The sequence below is a fragment of the Ambystoma mexicanum genome, chromosome 5q (assembly GCF_040938575.1).
Source record: "Ambystoma mexicanum isolate Mex_15411 chromosome 5q, UKY_AmexF1_1, whole genome shotgun sequence".
Lineage (NCBI taxonomy): Eukaryota > Metazoa > Chordata > Amphibia > Caudata > Ambystomatidae > Ambystoma > Ambystoma mexicanum.
The window spans coordinates 131210932-131237846 of record NC_090933.1 but is presented as its reverse complement, the minus strand read 5'-3'; the positions used below and the strand labels follow the sequence as shown (position 1 = coordinate 131237846).

At 47.3% G+C, this 26915-nt stretch overlaps 1 protein-coding gene across 5 annotated transcripts in view; it reads left to right on the top strand.

The window, feature by feature from the left end:
* Positions 1 to 26915, top strand: part of NFATC1 (nuclear factor of activated T cells 1) — a 497899-nt gene that overhangs the window by 9776 nt on the left and 461208 nt on the right. Inside the window, exon 1 of one of the 5 annotated variants that reach the window (XM_069620651.1) lies at positions 9632 to 10345. The exons of the other annotated variants lie outside the window; for them this stretch is intronic. Within the exon in view, the coding sequence (XP_069476752.1) occupies positions 10252 to 10345 (94 nt within the window). The 5' untranslated portion in view covers positions 9632 to 10251. Of the gene's footprint in view, positions 1 to 9631; positions 10346 to 26915 lie in introns of those variants that run through there. 5 annotated transcript variants of the gene reach the window in all.

Below are 26915 nucleotides of genomic sequence, written 5' to 3'. Positions count from 1 at the left end.
GGCACCATCATTTTAAAATGCACTGTTGGTTGTCGAGCATCAGGGATCCCCTTAGTTCCCCTCTGCACCCATGATTTGGGCAGTTTCTATCCCCACAGAGCACCTGTTTGCAGAATGGAGGGTGTAGAATGTCTGTAGGTCCCATTCCGTTTATGCTTTTTTAAGTGTTGGACCCCCAGGCCTGACTCCCATTAAGTAGGATGGGGGAGATGGCGTTCTCAAAAGGTGTTACTGGTGGATTTAATTATCATATCATATGTTGTTTGTTTCTTGATGGCCCGGAACGAGTAGAAGGTCTTTTTCTTGAAGTGCTTTTATCGCCTACTGACAGTAGGGTAGTTGGTATGGTTAAAATAACCACAATAGTTTTTAAAAGTTTCTTGGCTTCAGCAGAAGGGTGGAAGGATCTTAGAATGTTTCTAGGGGCCTTCTTGGAAGGACCAGGGGGACCGAACCACAGTGTACCATTTGCCGTAGGTGTTCTTGCTGCTCAACAGAGTCGAGTCAGCTTCAGGGCACTTTGCAGGCTTCTGTGATAGAGTTCGAGATGGGAGTCATCTGCGGGTATCAGGCGGCAAGCCGGTTCGGAGAGCAAAGCTTGGCGAACGGCTGCAGGCTGGCCCACACAGTGACTCATGGTAAGGAATCGTTGTCTCAGTGCTGTTCGGCAGTTCAGAAACAGTAGTCGTGACATCTCGGGTTTCTTTAAGCGACTGCGGCTTGACAGCGGTCAGCATTACAGACGGTTGCGGATCGAAGAACTCGACTGGCTCGGATGTCCTTTAAGGTGGATGGGCCAAAGCTCGGGAGTGTGTTGCAGGTAGCTACCTTATTCTTGCTTTCGGTTCAGAGCCCTTCTGGCACTCCCTATCCAGGAATCTTGCTGCAGAGCCTAGCAGGGCACAGTGTGTTGGCTGGGTACCAGTTCTGGAGTAGCTGGAGGGTCCTCTGAGTTCCTTTCACCTTCTGTTCCCTTGGATATGTTAAGGAGAGGGATCTAGCATCCCTCTTTGGATGTCTTGTCCTTCCTTCACTGGCGGAAACTCTAAGGCAGACTGTACCTTCAGCTAGGGTCCAAGGATGAGTTGTTCTTGCTGCTTCTTGTGAAGTCTTGAGATGATCTCCAAAAAGATGGGCTCGGCCCTCTTTTCAAGCCAAGTGGGCCACAGTGATTGGTGTAGGCTAGGCCTACCTTAATGAACCAATCCTGGGGTTCCTACCAACAATCTCCTGTATGTGTGAGGTCATAACCAGATTGATTTGAAACAGGAAAGATAAAGGGGTTAAAACAGCAACAAGGTGTGCCCCAGAACTAATATGACACAACCCTTCTATCAACAGAAAGAGCTGTGGGCTCACTCCCCTGTGCTACTAAGTCCCACCCCTCTTTCTGTCTTTTCTGTTCAAAGAGCATCTGGTAAATGGTTCTCCCTGTGTGGTTCCTGTTAAAGTGGCAGGTCTCCCTTGAAGCTACGGCAAGACAGGCTCTGGCTCCTGCAAACCACATTCTCATACCTTATGAATGGTGTTACCCTAGCGGGTTGGCCTACTGCAAACAGACCCAAACATGATAGTACACTTACACCGATATTGAGAGGCGGGAGCTGGCTTCAGGTTGACACAGTTGCATATGAAAGGTTTTTGGGTTTCCTGCCTCCTTTGCTATCCTCTGCAGCCAGGCCCCACGTGGGCCTGTTTGAAGTACCCCCTTTTGGTAGGATAACTGCTGCCACCATCTGTAGGGCCTAACAACAGCAGGGTGGACCCATGGAGCCTATGTCAGTTAATCAGGCTGACCATGGCGGGGAGGGTTGCTCCTCCCATTTCCTGGAGATGATATTGTGCACTCCTCTGCAGTCACATTCCAACTAAACATGACAGGGGCGGACGGTGCCCATAGGCGTTGTACAGCCTGGAGTACACATGTCTATGCTTTTGACATGGTGTGAGCATAGGACAATGTGTGTGGATTAGCCCCACACATTTTCATGTGTTTGGTCTAGCATCATTTCATTGAATTCAACATTTCAAAAAAAGCCCTGGCGAACGCACGCCCATCTTCACAGAAACATTTGTGAATTATTCTTTTAGTAGCATGCTTTGTTTCCATGCTGCATGTTCCATTTGAGTATTTTTCACTCTTATCATGCATGATACCTTTGTTGTTCTTTTTCTAAAGCCCTGCTGCACCAAAGGACAGTGAAAATCTACATTTATGACGTAAGATCTATTGGCTCTGACAATGTTTGTTGTGATCAGGCTCTATGTAACTGGTGCTATTTTCATGGTGCTCAATCTACCCTCTAAGCAAAGAATTAAGAGCTCAGACAGCCATGCTTAGATTCAAATCTGCCACCTGAAGATTGCACAGAGATCTCAGAAGAGCTCACATAGCTTTTTGTTTGGCAGAAGTTGTGGATCCTATAGATTTCTTTTCTTTTGAGTGGCAGAATTGTGCACTTTACTCTATGACATCACTAAATGCAGCACATTAGAAAACAACAATTGTACCCAGGTGTACGGAGTCAACCTTTACAAGTATGCATACCATCCTATTAAAGGATTATCCACTCTGACAAGAAGTATGTGTACTGCCCTCTATGGCTGTCATGCCGAGAAGAGTATTCACTGCTCCAAAGCATGGCAGCCCTGCCGAGTAATGTCTGCAGTGCTCCAAGGTGTGGAAAACATGCCCAGAAAAGTATGCACTGACCACGGTCTGGCAGACCTACCAATAAGTGTCTGCCCACTCCTACATAATGGCAGCCCTGCTGACAAGTCCTCACTGAGCCCAACTGAGAAGTGCCTGCACCAGGGGTGGCTCATCCATAATGCGTGAGGCATTGTTGACACATCAATTGTGGACAAGCCACCAAGCCAGCAAAGTGAAAACACTTAGCGCCCCCTCTGTTGCAATAAGTAGCTGAGGGAGCACTCCTGGGCTAGCTTGAATTGTTAAGGAGAAACCCTTTGACTGTTTGTACCCCAGCCGTGCATGTCCAATGGGCCATGCAAGACCAGTGGCATTTTGCTTCCCTAACCTTGCATGTCCCATTGGGGATGCAGGCTGGGGTACTGCAGCTCTGAATATGCAAGTGGGTGCGTGTGCAAGTCCCCCTCCACACTCACGGCTGCTGGGGCATACTCCGGCGGGTGCCCCGGCTCCCGCGCATGTGCAGGAACCAGCTCCCGAGTTCCTGTTCATGTTACACTGGGCCAGAGAGCCATCACAGGATCCATCTGGAGGAGCGGGTTCTAGAACGGGGCTGCAGGTAAGAAAAACAATGTGCATGTGGCTGCGTATTTGATGAATGAACGAGTGTATGTTGGCGTGCACACGTGAATGAAAGTGTGTATGTTGTGTGGGTGCGTTAGTGCATGCAGATAGATGTGCGTCAAAAATACACCTCCTCCCCCTTGCCCATGAAATGATAGGCCCTCCTACTATGGTGACAGGGACCCTTATTTGAGGGTTCAGGGGAGGGGGTGCCCTCAAATCGCTCACTGTGCTGGTCAGCAGGCCTTTGATTTGGGAATGACTCAAGAGTCCTTTTGCTGAAGAGCAGCCTCGTATTGGGGATGCGGCTGGTACATTTTTTACTGGGCATCAGTGTTAAAGCAAACATGATATCATGCTTGCTTTATCAACGATGCCCAGTAAAAAATGCCATGCCAGAGGCATAAAGCGTAATCAGACTGTTACGAGACTAGACTGGACTGAATTGCTGCAGTTGGTCTGGTTATGTTTTCTGCCTCAGGCATGCCCTTATTTAAGAGACATTCATGATAAAGTAAGCATGATAAATATTATAACTTGACTGGTATTTTTGTGCCGCCAGACTTTTTTTTTAATATGACAAGACATTTTTACCAGGCATCTGTCATGATGCTTGCTCTATCAAATATGGTCTGTTATAAAGCAATCATGATACGTTTTATTGCGTGGCTAGACTGCCATTTTGCCATTTCTTACTGTGCCAGGATGTTTTTTACTGGACATCTATGATGAAACAAGCATGACAAGTTTTACTATGTGGCTTAACTGGCTTTTTGGTGCAGCCGGTCTGGCCATTTCTTACTGTGGCATGTCATTTTTACTGGGCAAATATGGTAAAGCAAACATAAGACATGTTTTCTTATTGTGGCACAGGATTTTTAATGTCAAAGCCAACAGGAGTATGTTCTTATGTGCAGGCACTGGCATATATTGGCTAGAATATAAGGAGGGTGGGCCAAATAGACCAGAAATGACCTCTTACTATTATTTAAATCATAGTAGCATTTGTATTTATTGTACATAAATAGTTACATAAAGAAAATAAATAGCATTTACATCAACAAGTTTTTTTTTTTTGCCACAAACACATCCCTCCATACCTTCTTCATTCATCAAACTTCCTCATGCATTCATCATACCTTCACAAAAACACGAGAAGAAGGTTGATTACAAACGAATGGACAAGGGGACCTCTACCCTTGCAGAGAACTCAACCGAAACATGTCGACACTAGTTTTCTAAACCCCTGAACATAGAAAGAGGGTCACATTGCAAAATGATAAAGTGATAAATTGACATTTATGTTGAAATTGTGATATTAATGGTATATCACTGGTAAATGCTACTATGATTTAAATAATAGTAAGAGGTCATCTCTGGTCTAGTTGGCCCACCCTCCTTATAGTGTTACATTGCCTGGAGGGCCATAGACGTTAATCAGGCACCCTTATTTTTCTTTCATATATTGGCTAGAGCTGGCTTGGACATGTTTTGTTTTAGTATAATTACTGGCAAAATGCACAAAGCAAACATGAGTATGTTCTTGTATGGTAAAAATTGCATATGTAGATGCAGTCAGCATAGCAATATATGGACATAGCCAGCATGAAAATGTTTTTATACTGGCATATATTGTGGAGAAAGACATCATGAAAATGCAGTGGGAAATGCTCCTGTACCCTGTTGCTGACTTGCATCTATTGGATTTGTTCATGTGTTAACCTACAGAACTGATTTCTGACTGCCTGGCTTTTTACCGTATTTTCTCAGTGTGTCGTATAATGCACTATTTTAACCCATTATTTTAAAACATTTCTTGTGGGTGGGGGGAGGGGACTCCTCCTCCCCCCCGAAAACCCCTTGTTCGTTTTGGGCTCCCTTGCTATGCTAGATCGCTCAGACATAGTTGTGGGAAATGTTTACACCACTCTAATAAAAAAATCACTATCCACCACTGGTCTGCACTGCTCCATGGTATGGCAGCACTGGTCAGAATAGTCTGCACGGACATAGTATGGCAGTCCTGGTGAGAAGAGCCTGAACTGCCCCAAGGTATGTCAAGCTTGGCAGCCACCCTATCACAAAGTGTCTGCATTGCACCACGGTATGGAAGACCTGTCCAAAAGAGTCTGCACTTGTCTACGGGATGGTAGCCGTATCCAGATGAGTCTGTGTTGCCCGACATGCAAGCCCTGCTGAGAATATTCTGCAGTGCTGCCTGGATTGCAGCCCTGCTGAGAGTCTGCAATACTGCACAGTTTAGCAACCCTGCTGAGAAGAGTCTGCATTACCCCATTGTATGGCATCCATGCCGACAGTTGTCTGCACTGCTCCACTACATGGCAGAACTGCCCAAAATAGTCTGCAGTGCACAGTGTGGCAGCGCCACCTAGAGTTGTCTACACTCACCAATTTTATGGCAAGCCTCATGATCAGAATCTGCACTGAGTGTGAGGAATTAGACCATCTGCACGGGGAGTGTGCGCTCACCTGTCTTTTTTACATTTTTTTGTAAGAAATTCATTGATGGGAGTTTAACCTTGGAACATGTGATTAACCTTGGAACATGTGTGGTGCTAATCCACACACATTATTCAATGCTCGCTGCACAACAAATACATAGTCAAGTGTACTCTGCAGTGACACAGCCTACAGGCACAGTCCTTCCTGTCACATTTAGCTGGAATGTGACAGCCAGCAGTACATGAATGCATTTCAGGAAGGAGGAGGCAACACCTGCCTCCTGCCAAGGCCAGCCTAATTAAATATTAACGGCTACATGGATTCGCCCCTGCCTATTGTCGTTCTGTGTGGTGGCAGCGCATACTGATGAGAGTTAATTGACGCAGGCCTGCGGAGAGGCCCGGTCACAGAACTAACAAAGGGCAGGAAACCCCAACACCTATATGATAAGCATTGTATCAGCTTGAAGCTAGCTCCCACCCTGCTGTATGGAGGGCAGTGAATGTCATGACTGGGACAACCGTTTACATTAGGCAACCCCTGCAAGGGGGCCCCCTTTGAGGGAAGAAGTATGTGCTTTGATGGAGACAGAAAGTCTGTTCTCACCACAAACTTCAAGGGAGACATGCGCTTTGAGCAGGAGCCACAGAGAGCTCAATTAACCAGAGATACACTTTGATCGACAACAGACAGGAAGAAGGGTGGGACTTAGTAGGGTATCAGGTAATATAATCGTGTCAAAAATGACACGGTAAAAAAATATTGCGGCAAAAATGCTGCCGTTTGACCCGGTAAAAGTGTGCCCCATTATACCATTTAAGGGGAGCGGGGTTGCAGGGATGTCCCCCGCTCCCCTTTAATGGCATAATGGGTCCGGGGTTTGCGGGGGTGTCCCTCCATGTTTTACATGGAATGCAGCGCAAAAACAGCATCATTTTTGCTGCGATATTTTGTTACCACGCCAATTTTTGCTGCAATTATATCATATGGAACCCTTAGTAGTACATGTTGTCACCCATTAGCTTTCCTGTTGTAAAGCACTCTGGTTATGAGCTTATACATAACAGAAGATTGTTGGTGGGGACCCAGGATTGGTTAATTAAGGTAGCCTTAGCCTGACCAATCACTGGGGTCCATTTGGCTTTAAAAGAGGGTTGAGCCTCTCTTTTGGCAGATCATCCGGCAACTTCGAAAGGAGTAAGGAGGACTCATTTGGAACCTGGCTGAAGTCACAGTCTGCCTTGCAGCTTCCGCCAGTGAAGGAATGCCAGGATTTCAAGATCCCTCCCCTAAACATCTCCTTGGGAAAAGAGGGAGATGCTGTCCTCAGAGCAACTCCAGAACCGGCACCCAGCCAGCACACGGCGTGCCCTGCTAGGTTCTGCCAGCAAGCTTCCTGGGTGAGAAGTGCCAGAGAGTCTCTGACCAAAGGACAAGGACATTCTCCTCAGCTTTGGGCCTTCCGCCTTAAAGGACGACACATGCCCAGAGAAGAAGCTAGGAGGAGTGCCACAACAAGCATCAACCAGTGTCCATCTTTTAAGGACATTTTTGAGGCAGTCGAGCCCTCGAAGCGTGACCTGCTGCTCCACTGACAGTTGTCACGCTGCAGTCACTAAAGCCGCCCGAGACGCCTTGACCAGCGTTACATATCTGCCAACCAGCCTAGAGACGATTCTTGGCCCTGAGCCGTGTAGGCCAGCCTGCAGCCGTCTGTCCAGCCTTGCTTGCCGAACTGCCTGCCGCCTGATACCCGCAGCTGTCTTCCGTCTTGAACTCTGTCACAGGATCTGCAAAGCACTCTGGAACCGACTCGACTCTGTCGCCTCATCTCAAGCACCAGGTACATTGTGGTTCTGCCCCCCTGGTCCTTCTCCGAAGACCCCTAGTGGCATTTACGACTCCTTGCTCCCTTGGTGCTGAAACCAAATAACCTTGAACAGTAAAAACTGTTCGCTTCACCGACTACCCTCTTGTCAGTATCCAGAGTGCCTCCCTTTCCTTCTTGGAACTGTCTGTCCTCTGTGTTGCTTTACAGGGTGGGTTGTGTTTGCAGTGTGCTAGCACTGTCTGTTGTAGTAATAATAAAGTATATATGTTCATACAACCTTGACTGGACAGTCCCTTTTATAACATATATATATATATATATATATATAAACGCTACTCCATGCACTCTGATTCTCATACCTTTCCTGTGTTCCTTAGAAGGGTCTGCGACTCTGCATGCTTCCAGTTCGTAACATATGGCAGGAGGCGTTATATAAATACGGTAACATAACACATAGACGTCCCCTTGATAAGTGATGCTACTGTTCCAATAGGCAGCACTGTGCTATCACAATTCTAGCCTGCGCAAAGCACCCAGCGGAAGCCAAAACTCTCGCCCTCCCCTCCCCCATATAACGAAAATGAATGGGCGCCTTGTGTGAAGTCGTGCCCCCGAGCCCGCCCTCAGGAGCAGGCATGCGGCGCGGAGGGTGTCGGCGGCTGCGGGGCCGCTGGGTTGCGCCGCGTGCTGTGTTGTCAGCGCAGGCACTAGTGGGAGGCGCGAGTGAAGCAAACAGGATGAAAACAATAACACGTGAAGAGCCACCAGAGCCGCTCTCCTGTGAAAGAACCGGCGGGAGCGCCTCGTGTGGAAACGATATGAAGTAAAACGCAGCCCTGCGCGCAGAAGCCTAAGACTTTATTTTCCCATTTCTGTACGTACGGACCTCCTACACCTTTCTCAACAGCTTGGTGACCCAACACTTTCAGATTCCCCAAAATTCCTCTTTCGGTGTCTTTTCTTTCGTGTTTTCCGCCGTGTTTGGACACACGTCTCGCGGCAGCTTGGCCGTGTCTCTCATCTCCTGAGGCCCCGCGTTGAACCCTCTCCTGCCCTGAATTGTTTTCGTGTCGGTGTCGAGGGGCGGTGCGCGCAGTGGGCCGCCTGCTGCTGTAACTCCCTCAGCACTGCCTTGTCAGAGGGGCGGCTGGAGCCTGGCAGTGCCCAACAAATAGGGGGCGGCAACACGCCACCCGGCATCTTCACACGGGCATATAACGCTGTGCCAGGCACCCGCGGTTGCTACCTAGCTTTCTTATACAAATTATTCGGTTTTTGATTGCATAATAAATGGGGTGCAAAAGGAACCGTGCCTTTCATATCCTCCCACCCAAATGCTGCTCCAGTAATGTAAAATTCAATATTCAGGCGCTCACTCGGACATTTGTCTGTAATAACATTAAAATGCGGGGGGGGGGGCTGGGAGGCGGATTCACTGCCCATCTTAAAGCCATGTGGTAATATTTCAACTCCACAATGGCATGCGCCGGGCAGGTGGTCACTTTATAAATCCCCCATAACATAACTCATTATTTTGATTCGACATACCATTTTTACAATTAAAATGTGTTTGGTCATTGTCTTTTTTTTACTCTCCTTCAGTAAAAGAAAAAAACAGAATTCGATGGGAGCTGGTGAAAGAGTTGTCCCCATCGTTACCTGTTAACTAATGGACCCGTGCCCGAAAATACGCAGTGTAATATTTCTTTCAATGGCGACACTGACATCCCTCCAGGGAAATACGGACGAAGACTTGGTACAGCTCTTCTGAACTTCCTCCTCGATGCACGTGTGCACAGCTGTGCAGAAATACAATGAAAAAGTATGCAGTGGGAGCCCGAGGCGGGAAGCAGAAGCGTGAAAAAGACCGGAGCCCGGGGCTTCAGCTTTCGCTTCACCCCCGTCGAGAGTGGAGGGAGTTGGGGAGGGTGCGCTCCGGGGGCCTCTTACATCCCTCTGACAGGAGGAGGAGGAGGCCCTGAAGCCCGGGGGGAGGGAGAGCCCGTGTATACACAGCCCCGGAAACATCAACAACAAAAAAAGGGCGAGGGAGGGAGGAGTGCGCGCACATAAAGCGGTAGGTGAGAGCCACCAGCCGGGCACACAGAGGAGCGGCAGCCGGGGCTCAGGGAAACACCCGAGGGGTGGCCTGCGTTCACCTGCCCCGTCCTGTCCGAGGCACGCCAGGGGGCGGTAGAAGCAGCAGGGTCTGGAGGAGGCACGCGGCAGTAGGATAACAGTGTCCCCTTGAGAAGCCAGCAGCCGCAGCGAGGGCAACTGCAGAAGAGGCTTTGGGCTGCAGCAGGGCAGCGGGAGTGCAGAGGCCGCGGGAGTGCAGATGCTGCAAGAGGACAGCCTTGCGGGCTACATACAGGAGGTCGGCGGTGGAGGGAGGCTACAGGAGTGCAGCTGCAGCAAAGGCGACGGGAGGGCAGCAGAAGCCACGCAGGGGGCGCTGTGACAGATCCCATTGGAGGGCAGCAGAGTCTGAGACTAGGGGGGGGGGGGCAGCTGCAGCGCTGCCAGGCATAGCTCCGGGCAACTTTCCTGCATCACAGAAGCACAGCGCCGTCGCCACAAACTTCTGCGTTGCCCGCCTCAGCTTTATTCCACTCCCACACTTTGCCACCCTGCATCTGCCGGTAGTCCCCCCAGTGACAGGCGCTGTCACCCTCGGACCATGAGTGCCCCGGGAGAAGAGCCGGAGTTTGACTTCGATTTCCTCTTCGAGTTTAACCAGAGCGACGACGCAGGCGGCGGCGGCGGAGCCAAAGGTCTGTAGAGTCTGCCCGCGGGCCCCTTTACACTGTGGGGTACTGTCTGGCGGGCACGGCGCAGACGCCCGAGGGTCTGCGGGCGGGGCCTCCGCTACTGTGTGTGCAGTACTTGTGCATGCTTATAGGCTGAAGGGTGCGCGTGGGACTGCCCCTCAATCTAAAGGTTATTTGTGTACAAGATTGCATAATTTCTTTGTGCAGAATTGCTAATATAATAACCCAACAATGTGATAAAGATGCTGAAAATGAAATACAGTTGGCTATCCTTTGACAGGGACAGCAAATAAGGGGCACGTATGCCTCCCACAACATGTACATTGGATTGAGCTCTTGGTTAGGGATACAGGTACCCGTTGGCACGCCTGAATCCCCCAAAGCGTCAACGCTAACTGGGGGCGGAAGTGGAGGGTGTCCTGGCCGTCCCACGGCCCCGTGGTGGGAAGGGAGGAAGTGTGGCGACTTGGCAGCTCGTGGAACATGACGAACGTAGTGGTTTCTTGTGTAAACTCTGAGTTGTGAGAAGGCTGTTCTTCTGTAATTCTGTGGCTTCGCTGCTCACAGATCCCTCCTCCTGTCCACCCCCCAAGGAGGTGGGAGACGCTGCAGTGCTGCAATACTGTACATAGCCTTCAGACTGGCCCTGCCAGTCCCTGGGGAGCAACGCACATTCCACAGCACTGTTCATTGCTATACTTGTTGTCTAGCCAGAATGGTACCCAAATAGAACAGGGACAGGTCCATAACAAAGCCAGCACAGATCTAGAACTAGGCCGACAAGTGATTCAGACCACAGTCAGAACAGACACAGAAAATCCAGAACATGATACATACTTATGTAGCATTAGCACCCGGGGCGGGAGAAGAAACCAATCTGGTTGCTTAGATCGCGAGCTGAATCCCACAACCTCAGCCTATTTTCCGAGCAGCCATCTTCTCCCTACTTTCTCTACCCTTCCCCTCAGGCGTCTTTTTCCTTCCCACCACCCTTGCCACACTTACCTGATTCACGCAGCAGCGCCTGCCGCTCCTGCCGCTCTGTGTCCCTTTTGGCCGCTATGGAAATTAAATAGGGGCTCTGTATTGTGCCCCGCCTTCAAGATCCATGGCGGTTATCTTAGGTAACTCTGTTCATTCAAACAAAATACATTGCTATTAGCAACTCAGTTTACAGATTGAAAACCTGCGTGCTAATAGCAATAGACACCGTTCGGGGAGGGGCGGCTTCACCGGCTGATTAAGGCAACAGTGTTAAGGCCCTCGCTTCGCTTCAGGCCTATGACTTGGGTCCCGGGCCGTTACCAGCCGATGAAGCCCCCCAAACGGGTGGTTATTGCATCATTAACCCCTGTGTTCGTCGGCGTTCTTCCAGCCTAAGTGAAGCAAGGCCCACAGCTAGGACTGTGGGACTTCTATGCTCAAGTCTCCACAATACATTCGGGGGAGTCAAGGTTATTTTGCATTCTGGCATCCTTCCTCTGGGATGCTGCTCCACATAATTTAGGCACAGCAACAAGGAGCAGGTGGCTGCCATAGAATAGATAAAGGGGCTGCATGTGGAAACCATCTTCTATTTCTATTGTGAGAGGAGGTGGAGTTTGAGACAGGAGCAGAAATTCATTTCCATGTTGAATTTCCCACTCCGTCTTTGAAACCTCCCTGCTCTACGCCAACACGAGATTTTCATGCCGGTGTAAATCCTATGAAATTCGACAGCAATTGGCACCATCTTAAAGCAGGTCGATTCTATGGGAATCCATTCGAAAATGCTGCCTGCAAAGTGTATTTGCCGGCGGCAAAGACAGAGTAAAACAGAAGAGTTGAGGCAATCTGTTCACTGTTGCACTCTGCCTTATGAATGTTGAAAATTGCATGCATGCGACCCAAAACCACGGAAGTGCTAATGTTGGTGGTCCTCTGCATGCAATTAGCATTTTTTGTAAAATGACCTTGTACGTGTTTAGGTACCTGTAATTCGTCAATGCTAGTCAGAATTTTTAATAGAGTCTCGTTTTTAGTTGGCACTGTAGTGGAACAGATGGCAGAGCCTCGATGGTTGAGAGGTCTACCCCATACGGAGCGTAGTTCGGCTGATATGCAACCAGCAGGCTATGCAGGCCACCCTTGGGCATCAGCTTGAATGGTAGGCCAGCACCATTTTGTGTATGGATTGAATCACGAGTCCCGCATAAGCTCTTATGGCCAATATATTGTTTGGCAACCAGTGAAGTAATTTTATGGTCCTGATAAGGCTGTTGGTATTCTTAAGCCTTAATAGGAGGTGGACAATGTATTTTGGGGTCCTTTGCAGGGTGTGTTACTTTTGGACCCAGAGTGCAGATTAAATTATGCTTCTATAGACATAGCAACAACCTGGACATGACCACTACAAGTGTCACAGGTTTCCCCCCTTCTCCCCTGTCAATGTTGTTTGTTGGAGTTCTTCGATGGAGTCTTCTTTTGCACAGTTCGGGTCTTGTATAACCCTGTGCGTAGGTTCTCGGGTTCCAGCGTGCGTTCAGTATCCGATCTTCTGAGAACGTTCAGATGTCCGGGAAAAGTCCAGGAAACGGCGAAGAGTGCACTCGGGGAACGGGTGCACAGAGATCCGGGATGCAATAGAGGACAAAAAAGAGGAGGAATCAAGGAGGAGGAATTTAGGGGGACCGGGAACCAGGAATCAAAGGATAAGCGAATGCAAAATATGGCAGCACACGTCTAGCCACGGCAATCAGTAGCGTTGAGATGCAAAGGGCCGTGGGGGCATGTCCGCTTTATAGAACGTAGTGCGTACTGCACGGAAACTGGTAAACAACGTTCCGCGTTCAGGGGCCATGTTGGGAGTACTGCTGAGTGCAAGCCCCTATGGGTCAGGGACCAGGAAGTCCAGAAAGGACGCATCCGATGGTTCATGACAACAAGGATCAGAGTGAACCCCCCCACTGCATTATTATTCAGTAAGAGCAGATCTTAATACTGCGATCACTTGAGTGATGAAGGACAGATCAGAGTTTGAAAATGACATCCAGATTCCAGTCTTGGTGCCGTGGCATAGGAAAGGAAAGTTGTAGATACAGAATGCATCCAGAATAGAGCCTCATCAGATGCAGAAGACTGGAACTAAAATAAAAAGAGCACAGTCAAAAGAGCTCCAAAACCGAGAAAGGACACAACTGTAATTGAACAAAAACACAATAGAACATTGTAGGACAAAGCAGAAACATAACCACAACGGAACCAGCACACAGCCAAAAAGAATAGAATTAGCACAGATACAGAACACAGAGTAGAAACAGAGCAGGACTAGACACGGAACCTACGCACAGCCAGCATATAATGGACACACACCACACCACACCAGAATGCTGTCAGAGTACTAGAAGATATTACAGGCACAGGTAAGCACGGAACCTTCGCACAGCCAGCATCGAACGGACACACACCACACCAGAATGCTGTCAGAGTACTAGAAGATATTACAGGCACAGGTAAGATGCAACTAAAGCAAAACAGTCACAGAATATATCTAGAAAAAGACCCACAGCAGATCCAGAATACCAAAATACAGCCAGAATAGATCGAGGACACCATCATTCTAGAATTAAAGCAGATCCAAAAACATGGGAAATGGAAACGCAATCGGAGTTGCAGAAAAACAGAACACAGGAACAATAGAACCAGACTAGGTCTGAAATAGGCCCAGAAGGGGGCCAGAAAAAAAAGAAAAAAAACTTTACAGCAGAGCTAGAAGAAAACTAGAACACACCAAGAACACAACCAGAAGAGATCCGAAACAGATCCGAATTACAGCTTTTATAGAATCATAGCAAAACTGGACCCTACTTCTAGCACCTCCAGATAAGAACCATACCACAGCAACAGCAGCATTAAAAGACACACAAAACACATCGAGGCTTGAACAGAGCAGTAAAATAGCACATAATCAGGTTATAACCATATAATGGCATGTTGATATATACGTATGCGTGTTGTGGGGTAGGTTGGACTAAGTTGCAGCTATGTTTCATTTCCTTCATTTTCAGGAATTGCCATAAAACTCTTCTATCACCAGTTCAGAATTAGTGCCCCAGAGACATAGCCGCTTTTTGGGATGCACAGCTCCTCCCTCGCCCAACACAAGGCCGCAGGCGTGCTCCAGAGCCCTGCCCGCCGAGCCCCCAGCAGGAGACGCCGCCCTATCCATTGATACGCCCGGCTAGGCCTTGAAGCCCAGCGAGGAGGCGATGAGTCAGTGGTTCAGCGCTGGAATGCTGCCATCTGACATTGGGACACGCCTGGGAAGAAGGGAGCCAGATGACAGCCTGGAAGGAACTTTGGGAACAGCAGTAATAGCAGTATTTAAAGAACAGAGCCTAAATTTAGCTCGCTACTAAGGGACGCACGAGCCAGACGTCTAACCTGTGCATTATTGCGCTAAACGCTGCTTGCTGGCGCAGCTATGCGGACGTATTTTGCAACTTGAAGTGACCTTGATGAAGTGGATGACGTTGAAAAACAAACACGTCAGATATCAAGAAATTGAATCACAGGAGCCAAAACGCCCCCTCACGCCCCACGCTACCTGGCTAACTTGTCATAGGGCCCCTGTTCTTTTTTGGGGACTTTCAGTTGCTGTGGATAGCCTTTAGAAGTCCATGGATTGAAATTAAGATTGGATAAACATAGCTAAAAGTAGCCTCTGCTAAACTAGCCTTAGCCAGTGAGCAGGAGCAGGGACACACCAAAACCTACATTTCGGGGGTGCTTACTGGTGATGGGAGGGGCCACTTCTGAAACTGGGTGGGGCAAACTTGGAGGCTATGGCCCCTCTCTTCTACTCCAAGGGTTGTCTGGCATGGTGCTAAAGTATGAAATGGTGCATTTTAAAGTGCAAGAATGACAAGTGATTGGATTTAAAGATTACATACACATTTAGGGCCCGATTCATGGAAAAGGGCGCATCGATCCCGCAGGTCCTGCATGGCGGGAACAACTGCATATTCATGGAATTGTTCACACAAAGTAACTGTATGCCAAGTCGCGGCTGGAACGCCCACAACACGCCCCCATGCAAGCCACACAACAACCTTTGTGCCTACCTTTGTCCAACCATCCAGCATCCCTGAGAACTGCGTGCGATCACCCTTTAATTTGCGTGCACCCAAGTTACGATCAGCACCACTCAACTTACAATCAGCCCCACTCAACTTGCATGAACCCAAGTTACGAGGTGCTGATCGTAACTTAGAGGGCACGCACGTTGAGTGTTGCTGATCGTAATTTACAGAGGGCATGCATGTTAGAAGTGCTCATAACTTACGCGCAGCGATTGTGCGTAGCTTGCACGTTCGTTGTTTCCTATGGGCATTTGGACTTTATGCCTGCTATCATGTGGCGTATAGGTCCTGGGGTTTGCATGTGAATTTTCGTGACATGCCATTCTGAGTTCAAATCCATGAATACGGCCAGAATCAGCGCCTCGGTACAACATTACACATAAGTGCACACATACAATTACACATTAAGTCACTCATTTAAACATCCCATTCACCATACACTCGCTCATTTACATGCGCACCCACCCCCCTCATATATCATACTCATTCACACATACACATGTACACACACACTACATACACACTCCTTGCACACATGCATACATACATAATGCGCTAACGTGCAACACCCTTCAACACTGCTAATTTTAGAAAAGCCTTCCGCCTAACAAAAAGCATGTGTGCACATCAACCCCTCCCCTCGGATGTGAAAGAACACATAACATTGTTAGATGTTCGCTCACATGGGAGGTGGCTGATGTGTGTATTTGATTTTTGTAAGGCAATGTCGTGATTGAAGCCTTTCCTGAAATTAGCAGCTTTCAAGTTTTCCTGCATTTGTGCAAATAAATTGTTGCGCACAAACACAGTAATGCTTTAAAGCCGCTGGTTTCAGGAAAGACTTCTCTCCCTCCCTCGGTAACTTATAAAGCTAAGTGAGGAAGCCCTTCCCCTCAGCTCACATTTCGTGGGGGGCTCAAGGCCGGTAAGCTCAAACCTGACCAGGAGCTTCAGCCATTTAACAAGGAGCTAGTACATAGAAATCCACAAATCTAACTTTTACATAATATGCAAACATGATTTTGTCCATTATTTATGACCCCTTATGCTATAAATGGCGTATAGATCTGTCCCAATTAAACAATAAGCCTCGAGCCGGGGGAGGGAGGGATTACCTGAAGCGGTAATGCCCCCCAGTGAGGGGCTTATTGCTATTTTAGTAGTCCGGCCTGTTAGACTGGGTTACTAATAGTTTCTTTTTTCCGTTGTCAAACGCTCTAGCATTTAGCAACTGAAAAAAAAACAAGATGGCCACCGTGGAACCGTGAGAAGGGACTACACCTAGTCCCTTTTCCCTTTCAATGTTGGCCATTCAAAAGTGGAGAAAAAAAATAAAAAAGAAGATGGCCGATTTGGAACGGGGAGAATGTGATGCGAATCGAAATACTTTGTCAGGCTGGTAAGGACTGCCAGGCAGGGTGCTGTAGATAAGACTCAAATGGTCTTTTTTATTAATTTCTTTCTTTCCATATATATGTGTTTCTTTCCATTTTGCTTTCCATCGTTCTTGCCATAATTCTACCTTTTCTTCTTTACTTTTTTCCTTAATTCAGTCTTTTCTGTAGCAGGTTCAGGGAGGTTTACCACATGGTTCCAATGAAAATTCCGATGTAATTCCGAATGTTAGAATATGGTGATTACTGTTATGATTTCTTGGGGGTTTTCTCTTTTTTTCCTTTCTTTTTCGTTTTTTCCTCTTTGTTGTTGCTCTTCTGTTGTCGTTTTGGTCATACTGGGGTCGCATGGTGGGGCAGGGAATGGTGGGTGATGCTTTTGTGGTGTATTACTGTGATCTTATAATGTTTCTCTAATGAAAACCTTAATAAAACTCAAGTTTTCAAAAATAAATGTATATTGCGCTTTAAGCAAGGTGGGGGTTCCTATTTAGAAACCTATCCGAAAGTATGACAGGGCTTTTCTGTATATGTTGGGGCAGAATGTTTAAACGTTTTTTGTTTGCAAGGTTTCTGGAAGGTAGGCTTGTGGGGACCTTTGCAACATTTTCTTTTTTTCAAAGTCCTCCTTGCCACATAGGGATGTCTGATACCAAATAGCGGCATGCTCTCCTGCTTGCCAAACCTTCATGCCAAGTAATGCCCCTCTTCTGGTGGAATCGTCTTACTCAGAGACCTAGAAGTGGCCACATCTCGCATATTCTTCATGTTGTGCTTCTACTAAAGAAGTTACTTTGCTCAATGCATTTCTGTTACAATGTGAGTGGAGGTCGTACCTGGAATGCTCGCTTAGCATTCTGTCCTTGCTCACCTGTCTCTCTGTTTACTTGTGGAGCAGGTTCCACATTCTATGTAACAGCAGTTGATTGGTGGTTGTTGGAGAGTCCTGTTGGGCTCATGGTTTGCTGCAATATAGTTACTTCTCCAGCTACCCAGTGTTTTCGTTATTACAATTTCCAGGGTTTGAAATATTAAATTTTGATGAGCCAGAGCTAAACCTAGCTCCTGGGTATCGGCCATCACCCCGTAGGCAAGAGGTATTTCTGGGAAACCAGGAACTAGTACATAGCACAACACAAATCAAAGGTTTGCATTACGTGCAAACTAACTTTTTGCTCATTATTTATGATTCATTATTTATGATATATTGTGCTTTAAACGTCGTCTTGATGCGTCCTGATGCTCACATTTCCAAATACCCAAAAGGAATGTCGCATAGGTTTGTCAGTGTGGCACCAGTTGCTCTAGGGAGCCAAAGGTAGCTCCCGGTAACTGTTGGTGTCAAGGTAACCAGGCTCTTCCAGGCTAGAAGCAGGAGCTAAGTAGCTCACAGCAATTTTGAACCCTGCATTTCATTGGGTTGATGCATGGAATCAATCTTGCAGTGACCCAATAGACTTCTCACTGTTTGTTCCTGGTGTACAAGGTTTGGAGCCAATTTACAGTATTGATAAAGTAAGGATCGTAGTGTCTCAACTTTGGCATATTTAAAGAGGTGAGACCCTTTGTATTGCTGAAGTTGGCTCAAGGGTGAATTACTACCTTAGATTGCATAGCAAAAGACTGAACATAAAACGTTACATATTTTTCAAATAGCATGTGTTGTGCAGCAACCGCATCACTGTACCAATGGAAGACTTGTCGGAATCTGGTACACATTTCAACAGTGTATGCTTTGATGACATTATCTTTAAGATAACGTTGCACTAAGATACTGCATATTGTTACAGTATAGACGCCTATTGCTTTCCAGTACCTGGCAGTCTTTCCAGTATCTGGCATTGTTGACATTTCGTGGGTTGAATTGTGCAGAAGCCTGCTCCAATTGCTAGTGCTGGGTGTGTGATTGGCCGAGTTGTTTCATAATTACGTGGGAGACTGCATGGTCAAGACTGTGTGTGAGATTGCCCTGGACTATTGGTAAAAGGGGCCTGTTCCAATACACTGTAATTCAAATAGTGCATACAAGTAAACTTGCATCCATTGGTGGAATGGCAAGTAATCATAGGATGAAACATTGCAGCAAGATCATTAAGGGCGATACGAATCATCATTGGTTGAACTAGTGCATTATTGAATCAGATAGTGTTTAGAATTGGCACAGCATCTGTCAATGAGTGAAACAACAGCCATTGCCTATTGAGGTACTATAGAAGTAATATCACACTATTGTAGGATGAGGCTGTGTAGCTTTCTTTGATCCATTTCTAAGCAAGCATCAATTATTGGCACAACTCAGCATTTTTTAATTCCCCATGAATGAAATTATTCAGCGTTTTTCATGATATTGGAAAACAAGAATGCAAGGTTGAGACAGTGGGACGTCATTCCAAGTATGGCGGTCTGGAAATTAGGGTGCCGGTACCCATACTACAAAGATGCCGGTAGCAGCCACGGATCCCCCGACATGCCTGACCTGCTGGGTTTACAGGCCCCTACCAGCATGGTTGTCACAGAAGCACTGGCACCGTTGGCAATGGTGCTGATGCTTCTGTGTCCCCATTGGAAATGGGGATTAACCCTTCGCGCCGCCACTTGTGATATCATGTGGCACTGGGTTATCAAGCGGTGGTAAGGGTGTTACGGGGTTGGCGTCAATCCACCGGTAATGAGGCCCACTGTCTCATTCCCACTCACAATGCCATCAGGCAGCACAGACTGTTGGATTCTGCCGTGACAATGTGTGTGCGGCTCAGTTTCCATGTTAGGGCAGACTTGAGACGGGTCGCAGGAGTTGTAGAGAAGGGGAGCGTTTGTACGTGATGGAGGAAGGGGGAGGGATATGATGGGGAGCTAAATATGGAAGTGAATGTAGGGTTGAGACTTTGTGACGAGGCGAAGAAGCGGAGTGGCAGGAGTAGTGTGTGGGCAGGGGTGCAGAGGGACCAAGCAGGTGGGGGTAGCGGATGGGGGGTAGATTAGCCGAGTAGCCTGGTGAGAGATAGTGTGGCTGGTTGGGGGAGAGGTCACATGCTCTGTGGGGCGTGGAGAGGGGGGTTAGTCCAGGTTAGGGAGAGGAAATAAGGGGGGGCGAGGTGCAAGATACTGCCAACCATACTGCCTCCAACCTTCTCCTTCCCAACCTATTAGATCACTGTCCCACAACTTACCCCACCTTCCAAGACCGCAATAATAGACTTGGCGTTAGACTCCCCACCACTTATAGCAAACTGCCTACCAAACCTATGACTAAAACTTCAACCACTAAGGATAGTGCCATGACCACTAACGCAACTGCTCTAAAAGGTGCACTACTCAATGTTAGATCTCTAGTAGCCCACCCCACCGAAATTGCTGACATTATCCTCTCAGGAGACCTCGACTTCCTTGCCACTACAGAAACTTGGTTACATGAAGCAGCAGGACCCTACCTCACTCTGGCCCTCCCCGACAACTACTCCATCCTCAGAGCAGACAGACCTAATGCTCGCGGAGGAGGTGTAGCTATCATTTTCAAATCCTCACTCGACTTCAGACACATCACCTCCCCCCCGCTAAAGTCCTGCGAGCACCTCACCTACAAAGTACAAACTACCCCCAAGAGTACCATTACTGTGCAACTAATATATAGACCCCCAGGCCCCACAGGATCCTTTGAGGAAGACATTACCACTCTCATAGCAGAGAACACCAAACCCCACTCCCAAAATATCATTTTAGGAGACTTCAACTTAGGATTTAATGACCCTAACGACTCTCCAACTGCCTCCCTGGCCAACGCCTTATCCGAGCACGACTTCACTCAAGTCGTTACACTACCCACCCACCAGAAAGGTAGAACCATAGATTGGATTGCAGCCCACAACTGTAATATCACCTGCAAAGCCCCACAACCACTTGCATGGACTGACCACTCCCTCATATCATTTGAAATCAACCTAAATAATCCCAACCCCAAACAGAGCCCCTGTGCACCAGCCTGCCTGTCTAGAAACAAGCGCAATATCTCAGCAGAGACCCTCACACCTCTGATCCTCCCTTCGCTAAACACACTGCCTGCCACTGCCGACCTGAACCTTCTAGTCAACACCTACAATGATGCCCTCACCAGCGCCATTGATACTGTCGCTCCCCTAAAGGAACGCAAAGGTAAACCCAGAGCCCACTTGAACCCTTGGTTCACACCAGAACTCAAATCCATAAGAAAAAAGAAAGCCAAGATGGAAGCCTTATGGAAATCCAACCCCACTGCAGAAAACAAATCTAATCTCAAAACCATCTCTTCCTTCTATAAGAAAGAGATAATCCGCACTAAAAAGGAAACCTACAATACTAGAATAAATAATGCCCAATCGTCGGTTAAAGAACTCTTCACCATCCTGAAGGAACTAGAAAACCCTAACCCTCCTACCGATACCTGCGTGAAGGACAAGCCTTGGTGCACCAGTATCCAAAATGCCCTCGCCAATAAAATTACTGGTCTCCAAAACAAAATTGAAACCAAAAGACAACAACTCGCCAACAGCAATGCCCTCACTCCTAGCGCACCCACCCCGACCCATAACACCTCTGGCTTCACTTTCAAACCGGTTACTATTCCTGAAATCCAAAAAATCATAGCATCCCTCAAACCTTCTAATTGTAAAGGGGACAGCTGCCCCGCCCAGATCATCAAAGATGCTGCACGAGACCTAGCCCCCTTCATCTCCAAACTAATAAACCTTTCATTCTCAACCAATTCTGTACCTAACAACCTGAAACAGTCCTGGGTTCTGCCCCTCTTAAAAAAACAATCTCTCGACCCGGCCATACCCACCAATTACAGACCCATCACTACGGTCCCTTTCCTGCTAAAAATCCTCGACAGAGTCGCCTACCTGCAAATCCAAGATTACCTGGAGACCAATCAACTGTTAGGCCTGCGTCAATCTGGCTTTCGTCCTCAACACGGAACAGAAACAGCCCTCGTTGACCTCAAAAGCCAGATTGATGGCATCAAGGACAACAACAAAGCAGCCATCCTACTCCTCCTAGACCTCTCAGCAGCCTTTGACCTGGTTGACCACAAAATACTCTGTAACCACCTTTCATCTGCTGCCCACTTCTCACACTCTGCTGTCACTTGGATACAATCTTTCCTAGCCAACAGAACCATGAGGGTTTTTTCATCTTTGGCTGCAGCAGACCCCATCCCCATCACATGCGGTGTCCCACAAGGGTCCTGCGTCTCCCCTACCCTCTACAATATCTTTACCAAACCCCTCTTTGACAAATTGGACCATCTGGGTGTCACCTACACTAACTACGCGGATGACACCCAGATACTCCTCACCATCACTGGCAACTACAACACTGACGCCACCAGGATCAACGAAATCTTCACCATCATTCAGGCATGGATGGCCATACACGGCCTCTGCCTGAATGATGAGAAGACCGAGCTCCTCTTGGTCGGCTCCCCCAATAACCTACAGAAACTCAGCCCTGACTACTCCAAATTCATCATAGATGGCAACATCATTCCAGTTGTAAACCATGTGAAAACCCTAGGCTTCTACCTAGACGCCAATACTAACCTCTCCAAACAAGTTAATATGACCGCCTCAGCTACCGCCTACACGGGGAAATTAATTAGGGCTTGTAAACCCTTTCTATCTACAAACAGCTGCCTCATTCTGGCGAGGGCCCTTATACAATCTAAGCTCGATTATTGCAACAGCCTCTACCTTGGTGCCAACCAAGCTATAATCAAGAAACTTCAGATCCTCCAGAATAATGCGCTGAGAGCAGCTCTAAACATTCCCAGGAGAGAGCACATCTCACACATAAGACTAGCTTGTAAATGGTTATCTATCCAACAAAAAATCGACTTGAAAACCCTCTGCCTCACCTATAAAGCCCTAAATCACCTTGCCCCCCAGTACCTCACCAACAAATTCTCCCTCAAGCCTAACACAAGACTCACCAGATCATCCAATACTCTCTGCCTCACCGTGCCCAGATTCTCCGCCAAAAGAGCGGGGGGCTCAAGCTTTAGTGTCCTTGCCCCTCAACTCTGGAACACCTTGCCACTGAGTATTAAATTGACCAAATCCTTCCAACTGTTCAGAAGATCAGTCATTAGCTGGCTTCTAGAGAAGGAAATCCCCAGATAAATTAAGCTCAGTCCCACTTGCGTTTACTGTACATACCTTGAATAGATGATTGTCTTAGACCTGCACCAACTGTATATATTGTACATACCTTGAAATGCTCCTACTGCCTGCCTGTATACTCTATATTTGGCATCTTAACGCCACAATTGTATAACTGATTATTTACTGTAATTATGTAACCTATCCTTAAGCGCCCATTTACCCCTGGGTCTGGAGCGCTATACTAAATAAAACAAACAAACAAACAAACAAGCAAGATGTTCCTGAAGTTGTGGGGGGGTGTAGAGGGCATACAGGGCCGGGGGGTTGGGCAAGCACACCAGGATTTGGTAGGAGTGTTGATAGGGAGTGGGAGTGGCGAGGGGTATGTGTGGGGAAGTAAATGGGGGGGGTGAGTGGCTAGGACTAGACTTGCACCTGGCGTTTTGCATGTCTTCATTCCCTTTAGCCTTGCAAATGGCTCTATCATGTCCCGTTTGGGGAAGAGTGAAGAGGGGGCAATGGAAATCGACGTAGGACAGCTGCAGCTTGTTACTGTCTATATTGCAGATACTGGCTGAGATAAAGCCGCCAGTTTGGAGAGAACGAGGCTGGAAGGATTGAGGACTTTAAGGGGTAGTGGCACATTGCCATTGTATCTCTCACACCGTACCTCCGCACCATCCCACTATATACATACAACTACGTGCATCAGTGAGGCATCTACCAATGTTTACATTAAACTACAGCTTAGAAAGTCTGTAGTCAGACTCCTGGGTGCCCTTTGGTAATGATCAGGGCTCATTTCCATTAGTAATATTTATAAGACGTTTCTATATAAATCCTTTTCCAGTAGATGTTTGTGTTCGCGTTGTCCTGCACATTACATTTGTCACTATTTATTACCCACCACATTGGTACTCAATGTATAGACCTTGAAAGGTTGAAAGACGGAGTCCACTGTGTCTGGATTTGAATCTGAGACATGCAAGACCCGAGCAGCGGGTGCTCGTCTCACTGACCCCTCAACCCATTAAATAAAAAATGAGTTCATATTATTTTCCCTCTCACACTGCCCCAATACAGTGTTCCATTTTATGTAATAAAATCAATTGTTTTTATGTGCAGTGCTTCGCGCCGGATTGCCCCCGAAACCAGCTGCTTGAAAGCGGCTTTTATTATGATCCAATTGCAGGCATTCATTTTATTGCATATAGAGGATGAAGGAATTAATCAATGCTGCAAGAATTTGGGGTTGCTTGTGTTTCATTGTAGAAGGGACCAGGGGTGAACTGGGAACCAAAAGAGGCCCTGGAAATCATGTTCAAAGTGGCCCCATATTATACATTTTCAGCAAGCCCAAGACTTTTCCTATGGGGAAATTTAGAAATACCACACAAAAGAGGCCCCAGGTGCAGAGGCCTATCGGGAAACCAGGAAATCTCCAGAGTTCCCAATAGCCCAGTCCACCCCTGGAAGGGACTTGGTCCAGCAGTTAGATCTGAACTGCAGCCACCAGTGGCAGGACCAAGAGAGATTTGAGAATGGCCGTTCCTCCTCTGCAAAAGCGTGGACGCTCTACAACCCAATGGTGTGGAAAGTGGTTTTAGAATTTGAAACTATGACTGCAGGATGCACACAAATGTCAGAGGCAAGCTCTTGACTTTCTGAGCTATCCGTCCAGCTTACACGTGTTGCCATCATTTCGTTGCCCAGTCTCTTGCAAATCAAAGTTTCCATTGGGTTCTTGACAAGAGAACTTTAGACCCTCCTTAAAGTTAGATGGTAATTAAAAGCATTTCAAATACCACCTGTAATTACTGATCAGCGGATTGCATTTGGGTCTTGAGCTGTTCACCTCACGTATAGCATTTTGAGGGGATAAAGCATGAGTACAATGTATAATACCTGATGAATATGCCTCAATTTTTCATCCAAAATGTGCAGGCAGGAATGTTTAAATACATATGAAGGCGCTTAAATGTGACTAGTAAAGTGTGCGTTTCAGCTGCCCACCTCCTCACTACCTTTGCTCTACAATGCACAGAAGGGTGTTCTTTGACCCTCCTGTGCATAGTTTGCATGAGGATTTAGCAATTTGATTCTCTACTTTACTATAACCATTTGATTCCTCCATACTTTGAGAGAAATTAATTTTTAAAAAGTGAACAATCGTGACAAAGTGGATTTTCGGAAATATTGCAGGTGTTTGTTCCAAAAATCTGCATGTTTTACCACCAGTTGTGTGGTAATCTCCTAATCGCAGGAGGCACTTTTATTGTCACATCTGGTAAAAAAAACAATTACAGCATGCAGTAAACATTGCACTTGGTAACCTGGGATTACCCCCCCCCCCCCGCCCCATACTTGTAATGAAGCAGATTCTTCCTTGAGGTGGGTGTCATCATGTCACACAATTGCGCTTGGCACCTTGCTATTGCAATTCAAGTAGAAAGCCGCAAAGAGGACACAATGAAACAGGGCCTCATTACGAGTATGGAGGTAGCCATGCTGCTTTTGGCGGCATGGCTACCCCCATCCCGGGTACCAGGTACCGGGTCCGGGTTCCTGGAATGGGGAAATACCGGGCCATTCTGACCTTGGAGGGCTCGGTATTTCCCCATTCAAGGAACCCGGACCCGGTACATCTCCATTCCCATTTGAGCCCCCATAGGGCTCAATGGGAATGGGGAGGATGCTAACAACGGGCCCGTTAATGACAGGCACGTTGTTAGCATCCTGGTCTGCTCGCGGGTGCCGCTAAGGACTCCTGGTTTTACCAGACATCCTTAGCGGGTCCCGCGAGCAGACCTCGTAATGAGGCGGTAGAGGGTTAACGAGGCGGCAGCTCTACCGGCACAGTTAAGCCTCTACCGCTTTCCTCGTAATGTGGCCCACAGTCTTTTGGCAAAAGATGTTGACTGGGGCAGGGCTTCAGCATACAGACGCACGTTTAATAGTAATGGATGTTTACACAGCACACACCACAAGCTGAATTGTCTGTACACGCCCCTAATAACAAGATATTAATACAATTCATGTTTATACCTTGGGATGGATAAATGTGTGAGCTGGCCTTGCCAGGAACCCAAAACCGTAATCTCTGTTCCTCGGCTTTGCACTCACCCCATTTTGCTATGTTTTGCAATGTTACTTACTACCTATCCTTAATGGCAGTGGAAGTGCACAAAAAGTAGTAGTGGAACTATGTTCCCTGCTGGCCTGTCCCCGTTCCTCACAAACCCCCACAAACCCCATCGCCACACGCAATTCAAACCCCCAAACAAACACACCTTCTATTTAAGGAAGTGTTCCGTGAAAGTTTCAACTTTTTCCTACACTTTTATTTTAAAACTAAATCATTCCGTAATGCTTTCTTTTTTTAAATAAAAGTATAGGAATAGTAAATGTTTAAAAAAAAAATAGAGGAGGCCCGCTCCCTCCTACTTCGACCACTGCTTAATCGATTTGCTTTTCATCTGGGTAACAGGACGGAAAGGAGGGGGCCCAATCTGCATGGAAAAAAAATCGGGGCCACTGAAAAGATCGGGGGCCTCATTACAGAAACTTTGCATCGGTGCAAATGCAACCTTGTCCGATTTTAGCAGTGTGGGTGCAGAATCCAAATGAAAAAATATTTTTTTTTGCACTTGGGCAATTTTTCCTGTAGTGTTAATGCCGCACACATTTGCACTTGCACCGGTGCAAAGTTCCTGTGATTGTGCCCCTGTAGCAGTAGCTGAGCAGTGCTGGCTCCCTTCCCAAGAGACATTTCAGAAGCTCCTTTTATACAACAGTGCCATTGTCACAGGTATTTTGTAGCCTCTGTTTCTTTAGGCTGCAAATGAAATATTTAAGTGCGTCCTGGGCAAGGAATAAACAGTGTTAGCACGCCTCATGAATTCTGTTTTTAATTTTAACACCA